Source organism: Prunus persica, chromosome G8, assembly GCF_000346465.2.
Source record: "Prunus persica cultivar Lovell chromosome G8, Prunus_persica_NCBIv2, whole genome shotgun sequence".
Lineage (NCBI taxonomy): Eukaryota > Viridiplantae > Streptophyta > Magnoliopsida > Rosales > Rosaceae > Prunus > Prunus persica.
This window is the reverse complement of record NC_034016.1, coordinates 8,468,377-8,480,590: the sequence shown is the minus strand read 5'-3', so window position 1 is coordinate 8,480,590 and position 12,214 is coordinate 8,468,377. Positions and strand designations below refer to the sequence as shown.

Sequence of the window (12,214 nt, the reverse complement as noted above, 5' to 3'; positions counted from 1 at the left end):
ATTATTTTATTCGAATAATTGACTAGGTGGGCCGAAGAGAATTGAAAGTCAACAGTTGTAAAGGCCAATTGCTCCAAATGAATGGAAACAATGGAACCAGGTTGATGGGGCTTGTTTAAGTCTATAAAGAGACCGTTTCAATTTGCATACATGAGTGGGGAAAATGAAGGTCTTCAAAGCCAACAAGGTAGCGCATATGTACATCTTCATCCATATACCCATGAAAATGCTTTCCAATTGACGAATGGGTCAATGACATTGCATATATAAGGGCGAAATAAGTCTGATAGTAAAGTGATTTTCCACTGGGATAAAAGTTTCACCATAATCAAGGCTTGCTTGCTGATGAAAGCCAATAGCATTTAAATGGGCTTCATATCGTTGGATTAACCCATCATAATTTCGTTTAGTGCTAAAAACTCATTTATTTTTTTATTTTTTAAATTAAGGGAATGACATATTATTACTAAATAAAATTACATAAAAGTCCAATACAAAGTTAAAAAAAAATAGAAGTAAGGGCTCCATCAAATAAAATAAAGGCCCAATTCAAAACATAAATAATTCATGCCCAAAATACAAAAACCCTAGAAACAAGAAACAGCCACCAAAACAAGAAGGTCCAAGGAAATCAACGAAGGGATTTGTAGAGCATGGGTTTAGGGGAGCAAGCCACAACATACATACTTAAACAATTCAAATATTGGTCAAAATTGACGAGAGCCCACATCTTCACATCAAAAGTTCATACATGATGATGAGTTGGAGGGGAGGAACATCATTCAGGGACTCTTTCATGTTAAAAATCCTTGTTACAATTGTGCATCTATCAAGGTGTTCAAAGTAAAACAAATATATTTACATGCCATTATTAATCCTTCATTTATCTTATTTTTAGAGTTGAGATGTTCCAATTAAAGACGCGTAGAAAATGATACGGACAATTCGAGGTTCCAAACAGAAAAGGAAGGAAAGATGGGCTGACTTTTGGAAGAAAAGGTCCCCACATAACACAGGGAGATGACGACCGAACCAATACCCCTCTTGGCAAATAATGAGAAGAAAGATAGAACAACAAATCCATGAAACCTCAAAAAAACAGTTGTAAATTGTTGTAATAATCAAACAAACAGTCACAGTAACCCAACCAAACCAAACCAAAACAAAACAAAACCAAGTAAACAAAGCAAACCAAAAAATTAAAACAATAAATAAATAAATAATAAAACCCTGCAAAGTCAATAAGGGCAAGCTCTACCTTTTGGCAGCCATCATTTGCCCTTCAAAGACTCCTCATGAAGACTTACAACGGTTACACACCTTCAACCAGTGCTTCCTATTTATACTTACTTATATATAATATATTTTTTTTCAATAGTAGATTGATTTTTTTTTTCTTGTGTTGAAGTGGTGGCTTCATAGAGTTTTCTCTCTCTCTCTCTCTCTCTCTCTCTCTAAGAGAGGGTCAAGCATCCAAATTTCAAGTCTTGTGCAGCTTTTTCTCTTTCATTTTCTGGGAAAGCTAGGAGATTGGTGGATCGGTAAGGAGAATTTTGAGTTTTCCAATTTCATAATTCTGTATAACTTATGTGGTTTTTGGATTGTCATGGGGTCCTTTGGTTGTTTTGGATGATGGGTCTGTTTTAAATTGATCAGTAATTATGGTTTTCATCTTGTATTTTGTGGAATTTCCAGAAAAGTTGAAATTTTTATCAGCTGAGATTTCTTTTTGAAGGATTAAGTTTCTTTTCCTTTTTCTGTTTTCTGTTTTGGCTTGCAGAAGAGGTAGATGTTGAGTGATAGAGGAACAAGTTGAGGTGGGATTGAATTATATGGATAACTTGTGTTGCTTCAGTTCTGTCTATTCTCAGGTGAGGATATCTTAGCTTTTTCTCCTTTATGTTTTTTTTTTTTCTCTCTAGTAATTGCACACATATTTACTTTCTGCAAGGGGTGCTTAGTTTTGTTTATATTGTAAGATACTTTGGGGATTTGTTATTTGGTATATTGTTTAACCTCCAGTGGTCTTTTGATCTACCGTTGTATGGCAATTCTATGATGAACTTGAGGGACTTAATATTTTGATATTGTATATAAATCACTGCTTTAGTTCAGGCCATATCTATGTCTGTTTCAAAATGGTGCAGATTTTCAAAAATTTCGAGAATGAGTATGCGTTACCTTTCCTGAATTATTTTGGTAAACTTTATTTATTATTTGCTTTTCTCAAATGGGGTGAAAGGAAAGGATAATGTTTAATGTTTCACAAAAATACTTCTTTAATCCATTTTAAGCAGTTCTTTCCCGTAGTTGTTCCTTTTTAGAAATCAAAATAAAGAGATTGAAATGAATTATAAATAACTTTTGGTCCATTGCTGGTGAAGACGCCATATTTTGGGGGAAAAGAAAGGTTTGGGAACAGACTTCAAAAACACAATGAAGAATGTACTTTTACATTATTCTATCCATATTTGTGAAGATTCAAATATACAAGCTGGTTTACAAAAAGTGAAACTAGACGGCACTTTATTTAAAAAAATTATTGATGGTTGGTTCTGGTGGTAGACCATAACAGATTTATTACTTATCTCAGTAGAAATTTCCCTGAATGTAAAACCAAATCTACCTTTAAATTTACCACTTAAGTTGAACTGCAGAAGCAATATTGCGATATTTAGCTTAGTTCATTGGTTTAAATTGCACATCTTTGCCAGAATGTAACTTTTAGCTGGATTATCTCGTGGATTGTCTCAAAGTCTGTTTCTTCAAATAATATTGTTCAATCTGCAGCTCAGAGGTTACTATGATCTTGACTTCTACAAGTTTTACCTTTTCTATTATTCCCATATGCGTACTTTATTGGTTCTGCAGGATTTAGTTGGAAGTTAAAAGTTCCTCTGATTTTAGGTTGTAGGAGGGCGATCTTCATGTAGCTCCGGCAAGGGTAGGAGCCATCAGGGCCCAGTCAAGTATGGCTTTAGCCTAGTAAAAGGAAAAGCAAATCATCCAATGGAAGATTTTCATGTTGCAAAATTTGTGCACTCCCAGGGCCATGAACTTGGACTGTTTGCGATCTATGATGGGCACTTGGGAGACAGTGTGCCTGCCTATCTTCAGAAGCATTTGTTTCCGAATATCTTAAAGGATGTGAGTTGTTGATCCAAGATGAAGTATTATTGGTTTTATATTAAAATTATAACCTAAAAGTGGCATTTTGACACCACAAGGGAGATTTATCATTCTGTTTCACATGGAAATTGAATTGATTTCTTTCATTGGTCATAGAAATTTGCAATAAAATTAAATTTTACCTTTAAGAAGTTCTATTTTAACTTGGTTTTGTTGAAGTTATAGTTAAAATAATTTTTTTCCCTAAGAAGGAATCTATGTAAAAAGAAAACGTGCAAAGATGGTCATATGATATATGAATATATGGGTACAAAATAATTTGATTTTGCAGTAGGAATTCGTAGCGCATTTACATACATTGATTTGGAAGTTTTATTACTTAATCATGCTATTTCAATTTTAGGAGGAGTTTTGGACTGATCCCAACAGGTCCATTTCGAAAGCCTACGAGAGAACAGACCAGGCAATTCTATCGCATAGTCCTGACTTGGGACGAGGTGGATCTACTGCAGTTACCGCAATTCTCATAAATGGCCACAAGTTATGGATTGCCAATGTTGGAGACTCACGAGCAGTTCTTTCAAGGAGAGGGCAGGCAGTACAGATGAGCATTGATCATGAACCCAACACCGAGCGTGGCAGCATTGAGGACAGAGGTGGCTTTGTCTCAAACATGCCAGGTTCTTTAACACCTCTTTTTGTTTTTTTTTTTGGCCAACCAGGTTCTTTAACAACTCACAGATCCTGAATTCTGAAGCATATGTGTTCGCATGTGTATATATGTGCATGTTAAAGAACTTATGGTCCCTGCTGATTGATCTAGCCTCTATTTTTAGGTTTTAGATTGTGTACGTCACTACATTTTTACATGAATAGTAATTAGGACACGTATTTGATAATGAAATTAACTCGAAGGTTCAAAGTAAACCTCATTGCCTAACTATTGACACCCTCATACTGTTTGAAAAATAAATAAATTATGAGGGTGTCTACTTAGAACATTCAATTATGTAGATTTTGAGACAACACATCTATGTTATCAGGTACATTCAAATGTTTAATAGATAGGACTTGGAAATTGCAACATATTTATCTAACAAAGAAAGTGCTTTCTACTTCAAAATACGGGCCGGTCCCTTTTTTTGAATCCTATAATCCTAGTACCTCGTATTTTTCCCCCATGCATCTAGTTGGGCCCAGATTGACTTTCATGAGGTCTTTTCTTGACAATCTAATGGCTAAGAAACCTGTTATTACTATGACTGTGGCTTATTAATTTATATTTAAAATTTAATTGAACACCATTAAGGTTTTCCTCTTTGCATTTGTCCTTGTGTATCCCAAAGAGTTTTCTATGTGAACTTTCTTGCACGAACACACTTGAGCACACATAGGCTTTTGTTACGAACATCTGTAAGACATCAGCCTCATCCCGTGAAGAGTTTAGGAACTGAAGCATTTCACTCTTCCTTCAAAAATGATAAAATTGGGCAACGGCACATGGGACTTTTTCTTAAAGAGACCGAAAAATGGCTAGAGGGGGGGTACGTAGTTTGGTTCTTTTATTTTTTTGTTGTGCATCATTTCGATGAGAATTTTCTCTTTTAACCCTAGGGCTAGTCCAGTGGTAGGTCAGGCCGAGGTAAGCACCTCAGGAAGCGGTCTCATGCTCAATTCCCCTTGGATACATAGTCATAGACCTGTATACCCCGAGCCATACAACACAAATAGAAAAATCAGAATTTTCCTTTTTTGATGGCTGAATCTCTTGTAATTTTGTGTTCCAAAGGATGTTGGATTGTACTTAAATTATCAGTTTTCCTTTTTAGAAATATATAGTTGGAATTAGCCTAGTGCCTTTTCTTCAGTCTTGGCACAATGTTGTGCTTGTTATACCGATAAGATTGTCTGCAAATGAAATACTGGTGCTGCGTACCGGAATTTTTTGGGGTTCTTTTTTCTGTCTAAAACAATGTTTCTGTAGATGGAATAACTGCATTATCTAGATATGTATCGTAGTTCTTGATGTTCATATTCTTAGATACCTGAATTTTTAGGTACTCAGCTGATTTACTTGAGGTTGGTCAATGATAGGCTGTTAGCAGAAAGAAATTTCTGGTTCTATTTTCTTGAAATTATTGTATCTGGTATTTCGAACTGGGGGAGGTTATGTAAAATTTATAAACGTGGGTATATATCACTTGAATCTGGTGAGTGTTCTTATATGGGGATTTTTCTGTTGTTTGTAATTATTTTATTCTTTTCATTAGCAATTTAATATAGTGAAAGTATAGAGTTTATCTCCACTATGCACAAAAGACATGCTCGCAGCTATATACTGCCCTTTTGAATTTGTACAGAAGCTCAAAACCTGTATGCTGGATCTTTTATCATTGACCGCTGTTTGATATGCGTTTCCTTCTTTACTCAATGTAACTGATGTATGTTGGATATTATATTAGGAGATGTTGCAAGGGTGAATGGTCAGCTGGCTGTATCTCGAGCTTTCGGAGACAAGAATCTCAAGACACACTTGAGGTCCGATCCAGATGTCCGAAGTTCTGATGTTGGATCAGAAACTGATGTTCTCATCCTTGCAAGTGACGGTCTATGGAAGGTAATCTCTCTCTGCCCTACTCCTTCCCAACTGTTATTCATCCATGCTATATGTCTCTCTCTTTGCTGTCAATTCCATTAGTTTCTAATCGAATGACATGCTCGCAGCAATTTTCTTTTAAACATGTTTGTCTATTTCCCATTTTTTCCGGCTTATTCAGGTCATGTCTAATCAAGAGGCAGTTGATATTGCCAGAAAGACAAAAGACCCGCATAAGGCAGCCAAACAATTAGTAGCTGAGGCATTAAACAGAGACAGCAAGGATGACATATCCTGCATCGTGGTTCGTCTCAAGGGGTGAAATAGAAGCGAAACGACTCACTTGGATTCTGGGATTTGTATATCAGGGTTTCTTTTGGCTCAGGATGCAAGGACATATGTTATGATCCAACTCCAGCGTTGAAATCTCATGAAACGAGCGCAAGTGTGGAATCCTTGTCAATATATAGTCTGTGTATTTCTCCCTTGGCTTCCTCTGTAAAATTTTACTTTCTTGCAATCAGGTTGTGTGATTAATATAATATCTCTTCATCTCTTGGACTTGTAGATACATACATCACTGTAATACTGTATTTTGCATTGTGGCTTTGGGTTAATGTTGAATCATCGGTTGATTTATATGTGCATGTAATAGAGAAGCATCCTATTATAGATTTGGAATGCCCCTAATGAGAATAAATCCATTCTGTTATTTGATGTTATATTCTTGTTATCTTTACTTTTACTTGTACATTTTTGTCCCTTTATCTTGCTTTAAATATAATAACTGGCTCACTGCTCTCTCTCTTGAGCTCTCTCTGTATTTTCTTATGTTGCCCGCGTGATGCTGTTAACAACGTTGTTTTCTCTTGAGCTCTTTCTATCAGATGCCATAATAGCAAGTCTAGCGCCATAGCCTGGCCCTGGCAAAAGTCCCCCCCAGGCCCGATTTACACCTTCAGCGCAGAAAACCCAGCCCGGGCAAGGCATGGGACTCACCAGTCCGGGCAAGCCCGCAGGCAAAAATGGATTGGGTTGTTGCCCGAAGGCTCCCACATGCCAACAGTAAAAAAATTTGAAAATTAGCCGCTGACGTCAAAAGAATTTGAAAATCAGCTGCTGACCCATCAGCCCACATAGCCCAACGGCTACAAGCCATGTGGCTTCTCCTGGAGCCTACGATCAAAATATCTTGTCCAATACAACGGCTGTCCAATTTCCGGCTAAAAAAAATAATGGAAATTTTTTCTATAAATCATTACCAATATTATTTACTTTCCACCCCAAATCTTCAGACAAATTCATCTCCTTCCAATATTTTTCACTTTCCACACCAAATTTTAAACTACAAAATTCCATTTGTGCAAAAATACAAATGACCTCTTCCATTGAAGCCAGAGGGTCGTGGACAAACGTTCGAAGAGGTCAAAATCTTGGCGATGAGGTAAAAAAAATTAATTGCCGTTTATTCAATTTAATGTCCTTATATATATCTTGAATTTCCAATTTCATTTTTTAAAATAGATTATTCAAGGCAAAACAAAAAAGTGGAAAACTTTTACACATGGCTCCTCAAGTGCACAATGCCCGCAGTCGGTTCCAGTGGTGCGTTCCGTGTAGGAAATAATGGCACTATTACGTCCTCCTAAGGAAAATACTCCCCCACGTGATCCGGTGGAACCATCTCCGCCAATGATTGAGTCGTCCTTGTACTCGATTGTGTCGGACTATGAGAACCGGGAGTATTTCAATTGTATGATGAGTGAGTAGGTATTTCAATTCTATGATGAGTGATGTGAATTTTATAATATATCTGGACACGTGGCAATTGAAAATCTTATCCGGAAATTTAATTTGAAAATTTTATCCAAAAATCTTATATGAATTTTTAGGTGAGAATTTTATAATCTAGCTCAGGCAAAAGGCCCCCTACGTTCTCAAAATCCATTTTAGCAATGAAATCCAGCCCGGGTAAATGGTGGGCTCCACCAAAACTGGGCAGGCCCGAAGGCAAGAACAGCCCGAGTTGTTGCCTGAGGTTGTGACGCCAGGAAAGAGAATAATTTTCTTTTAAATCAAAAACAATTCTGAAAAATTACCAAAAAAGACATAATATTTTTTTATACATACCTAGCAATGTTTTTTTTTAAGTTTTTATTAATCTCATACGTATAAATAAAATTAATCCTATGTAAATAGTAATTGTCCTTCAGATGCCATGGCCATAAGTGGAAAAGCAACAAAAATATTGCTAGGGCAGATACTATTCACGTTAACAGTAATTGCCCTTACTTGCCCTTACCATTTACTATGGCAAATGGCTGGAAGTGCTCTAAACTCCTTACATAGTGAAGTGAAATAGTTCTTTTTTTGCAACCACAAGGTGTGGTTCGGTTGGCAAACTGCCACTTCTAACTGGCAGACAACTTGGTGCCTAACTGGCAGGGGTTATAAACTAGTTGGGAGCATTTTGTGGCTAGGGACAAGCCAAATCCCAAGATGGGATTAGTCCCACCCTTCAAGTGTGGGGACACCTCGTGGTATTTACCCAAACAAAAAAAATTCTTCTTTTTTGGTACAAAAAATTCTCTATAACTCCACAATTGTGATAAAACTAAGGGAATTTGTAGAGAGAAATGAGGAGTAGAGGAAGACAATATAAATTAGCATATAAAAAAAACTTGTTATCTTCTTCTTTCATAATCACCTATTTATAGGCTTACAATGATAGGAAGCGAACTCACAAATTATGAGTTAAAGGCTACTAATTACATAGGTTACAATATATCAAAAGGTGGAGGTAATGGATATAATGGTGGTCATCCACATTTTGTGTATTTATAACACTCCCCCTTAGATGTCCACCATACATGGAGTATGCCTCATTAAAAATCTTGCCACTAAAACTTAGTGGGACAAAAACTGATCAAAGGGAAAAATAGTGTATAACCGTATATAACAAAAAATTATGCGTATAGAATACTGAAACGAGTGTGACACTGCCTCGTTAAAACCTTGCAAGGAAAAATCCAATAGGACAAAAACTTGGACGAAGGAAAAAGAGTACAGTGTGTGAAGATCTTATTAATGACACGCTCCCCCCGATACTAACAAAACTCTACAACTCTACATTTCATCCACGTGCAACTTTATAATGGAATAAAGGTGGGAATTCAAATATAGTTAAGAACCCAATCAACACAAGTGAAGAGATTAACAAAGAAAGTTATTTCCTACAAACTGAACCGCAACCACTCACTTTAATCAAATATTTGAAACCGTTCAAAAAATTGTATCATAAATAATGAAAGAAATTGCATTCGGAAAAAAAAAAAAAAAAAAAGCAATTTCGAGAGAGAAGATTTAGGAGAAGAAACTGAAAGAGCTATAAAAAAATAAAGAAAAAAATATAATGAAGAACTCATTTGTGAAGATTGTTGAAGAAGTTTTGATTATTCTTTTGAAATTTCGAACTGCAGCAGTTATGTGGAAATAGAACTGCAAGTCTATAACGTGTACTTTTCTTTTCTTATTTCTGGCAACACGATCTTTTCTATTTTTTCTTTTCTAATTTTTTTTTTCCAGTTTTGTTATTGACTGCATTTGATTGTTTTGCCCCATTTATATTGAATATTTTTATTTTGTAAATTAACCAAAGGTATTTTCAATCTTGAACTAAGATGATGCCACTATTTGTATTTTAATGATGTGACATATGCCACATCACCTAAAACTGAAATTTAGTAGGGAAATTGGCGGCTTTACCCCTGGCTCACCTAATTTATTCACTAATATCCTTATTTTGAAACTCAATCACAAATACCCCTTATAAAAACTCCTTATTGACAGCCTATTGCCCATCCTTCACTTCATTTTTTTTTTCCTCAGTTGTTGCTCTTCCTTTTCCTCTTCTTCCTTCTGCCAAACCTCACAAAATCCACCTCAACCATAGAATCTCCCCTAACTCTATCTCATCTTAGTTATATCTTCTAACTAGGAGCTGATTTCAACCTAAAAGTTGAGCCCTAAATTTGGACCGGACCCTAGCCAAGGGGCGACTCACCACCTCCGTTGTCGGCCTCAACAATGAAGCCACAGTCTTGACTTGCCACCTCCATTGTCAACTTCCACCACAAAGCCACGGCACCTTCCTCGTTGATCTTCACTGTGGTGAGTTCTGATATTGGTTTTGTTTTTGTTAATCTTTTTTTTTTTGGGTTTTTTTGATTGATTGAGATTATTGGGTGATTGCATTCACTGTTTTGAATGATATATTAATGGGATTCTGTTGTGGCTTGTTGTTTCTTTGATTGAATGAAACTTACCAAATATTTCATATGGTTGTTAAGCTCTTGGACTTGGATACACTGTTTTGTGCTTATGATTTATCTTTGAAATGATGTATGCACTGTTTTGTGATTGAGACTTGGACATGCAGATCTCCTTGAAAGTAATGTATTCACTCTTTTGGATGATATTCGATATGAAACAACCTTGGACAGTCAAGGTTTGGCAATTTGTAAGTAGTTAGTTAGTAATAGGATACCCTGGGTTAATGGCTTTGGGTTGGATTTAACTTTAAGAGTTCTTGACACATGTCTTCCTTGCTGGAGCATGAAACACAGCTATGCTAGCTGAACCGTTTCACTTTGCATAATACTGATGTTTTAAAATTGTTGGTTATTAATGTTTAATTGATGTTTTATCTATATGGTTTATACACTAGTTGATAGATTTTTTATTAGTAGCTTAACATGTGTTAACAAAATGGGTTTATGATGATGGTCAGAATGTGTTAACAAAATGGATTTTTTATTGATAGATTTTATGATGGTCAGAAATGGACACAATTGCAATTTGGGTTTGCTACAATGGAAAATGGGTAACCTCAAAGAAGATGTGCACATATGAAGGGGGTGACTCAAAAGGCATAATAGTTTCGCGAAACATCACGTTTGGTGAGCTTTTGGAACGGGTGCATAAAATTGTTAATACAAACAACATGGAAGACAAGCTTTGTTTAAAGTTCTCAGTTTTAATATCCTCGAATGAGTGTAAGCATATCAAGATTGAGGACAATGATTTTTTTTTTTTGGTCAAGGATTGAGGACAATGATGATGTTAAATTTTTTATTAAGTACATTTGTGACGTAACTCCTTCAAAAGTGGCTCCTTTACTGGTGAGCATAGAAGACAGAGGAGTGAAAATGTCGTAGCTGATCGTATGCATATCACGACGGATATGAGTCGGATGGCCTGTTCTTCAAATGCCATAGTTGAAAGCAATGGTGATGTACATGGTGATTTTGGAACAGAATATTTAGACATGATTGATTTTACAAGGGTGGAAGGGGTGCATAGTGGTGATAATGGTACGGAAATGAATGGCTTGGAAATGCACTCAGCCCCTCCTATTTTGAACTTTCTATTCGACATAATTGGAGGCAAATGGGTGAACAAAACGTGCACAATTTGGGTATTGTAAATGATGAAGAAAAAGATATTGAAAGTGCGTATTCACGGAATAATTGAGATCCAAAATTGGAAGTTGGGAAAATTTTCTCAAGTAAGGAAGCCCTGTCCAACAAGTTACAGTTTGCGGCAGTGAGAGGTCACTTTGAATTTAAGGTGAAGTAGTCTTGCAAGAGTCGATTGGTTGTGGTTTGTTCTCAAGGTCCATGCCCATGGCGGCTTCGTGCATCTAGTTATGGAGAAAAGAACTTCATGATTGTGAAATATAATCCGGTCCATGAATGTGATATGAGTTTTATACATGACAAGCATCGTCACACAAGTGCTAAACTCGTTGGTAATGCAGTGAAGCGGAAGTTGAAAGATTCTCGCACAATATACACACGAAGTGATAAATCAGAGATGTGAAACAAAACTTTGGTGTCACCATTAATTATTGCAAAGCTTGGAGATCGAGAGAGTTAGCTATAATGTCCACTAGAGGTTCAGTAGAGGAGGCATATTCTCTCCTTCCAGCTTGTTGTCACGAATTAGAGCGTGTGAATTATGGCACAAGGACATACATCCACACCGATGAGAACAATCACTTTTTGTATTTTTTTATGGCTGTTGGGGCATGTATTAGAGGGTTTCAATCTTCAATGCGGCCAATCATTGCTGTGGATGCCACACATTTAAAATGTAAGTATAAGGGTGTCCTCTTTGTTGCCAATGCATTTGACGGAAATCGAAATATATATCCACTTGCTTTTGGAATTGGGGATTTAGAGACGGGTGCATCATGACATTGGTTTTTCAGTAAGCTTCATGAAGCCATTGGTGAGTGTCCAAATCTTGTGATTATTTCTGATCGGAATATTAGCATAGAGAATGTGTGGCACAATGTCTTTCCAACGGCGCAACATGGCATATGCTTTTACCCTATGAAGGGGAACATGAAACACACTTTCAAATTGAAAAAATGTGATAAATTATTGCTATACTTTGAACAAGCTGCGAAATCTTATGGTATCGCTG

At 36.3% G+C, this 12,214-nt stretch overlaps 1 protein-coding gene across 2 annotated transcripts; it reads left to right on the top strand.

Annotated features, from left to right (window-relative positions):
• LOC18766431 (probable protein phosphatase 2C 9) lies at positions 1,181-6,447 on the top strand. Of its 2 annotated transcripts, none has more exons than XM_007201813.2 (7): positions 1,181-1,311; positions 1,409-1,541; positions 1,781-1,871; positions 2,908-3,147; positions 3,533-3,809; positions 5,592-5,746; positions 5,907-6,447. In XM_007201813.2, exons 3-7 carry the CDS (start codon positions 1,833-1,835, stop codon positions 6,045-6,047), a joined length of 852 nt encoding a protein of 283 aa, XP_007201875.1. In that variant the 5' UTR covers positions 1,181-1,311; positions 1,409-1,541; positions 1,781-1,832; the 3' UTR covers positions 6,048-6,447. The 2 variants fall into 2 exon arrangements, with proteins under 2 accessions (XP_007201875.1, XP_007201874.1); XM_007201812.2 differs by having other exon boundaries at positions 1,228-1,311; positions 5,942-6,447.

Excerpts from the sequence above, each read along its gene's own strand:
- LOC18766431 (XM_007201813.2), top strand. The coding sequence starts at position 1,833 with ATGGATAACTTGTGTTGCTTCAGTTCTGTCTATTCTCAG. Across the intron at positions 3,148-3,532 it reads TTCCGAATATCTTAAAGGAT|GAGGAGTTTTGGACTGATCC; the intron begins GTGAGTTGTTGA and ends TTTCAATTTTAG. Across the intron at positions 3,810-5,591 it reads CTTTGTCTCAAACATGCCAG|GAGATGTTGCAAGGGTGAAT; the intron begins GTTCTTTAACAC and ends ATATTATATTAG.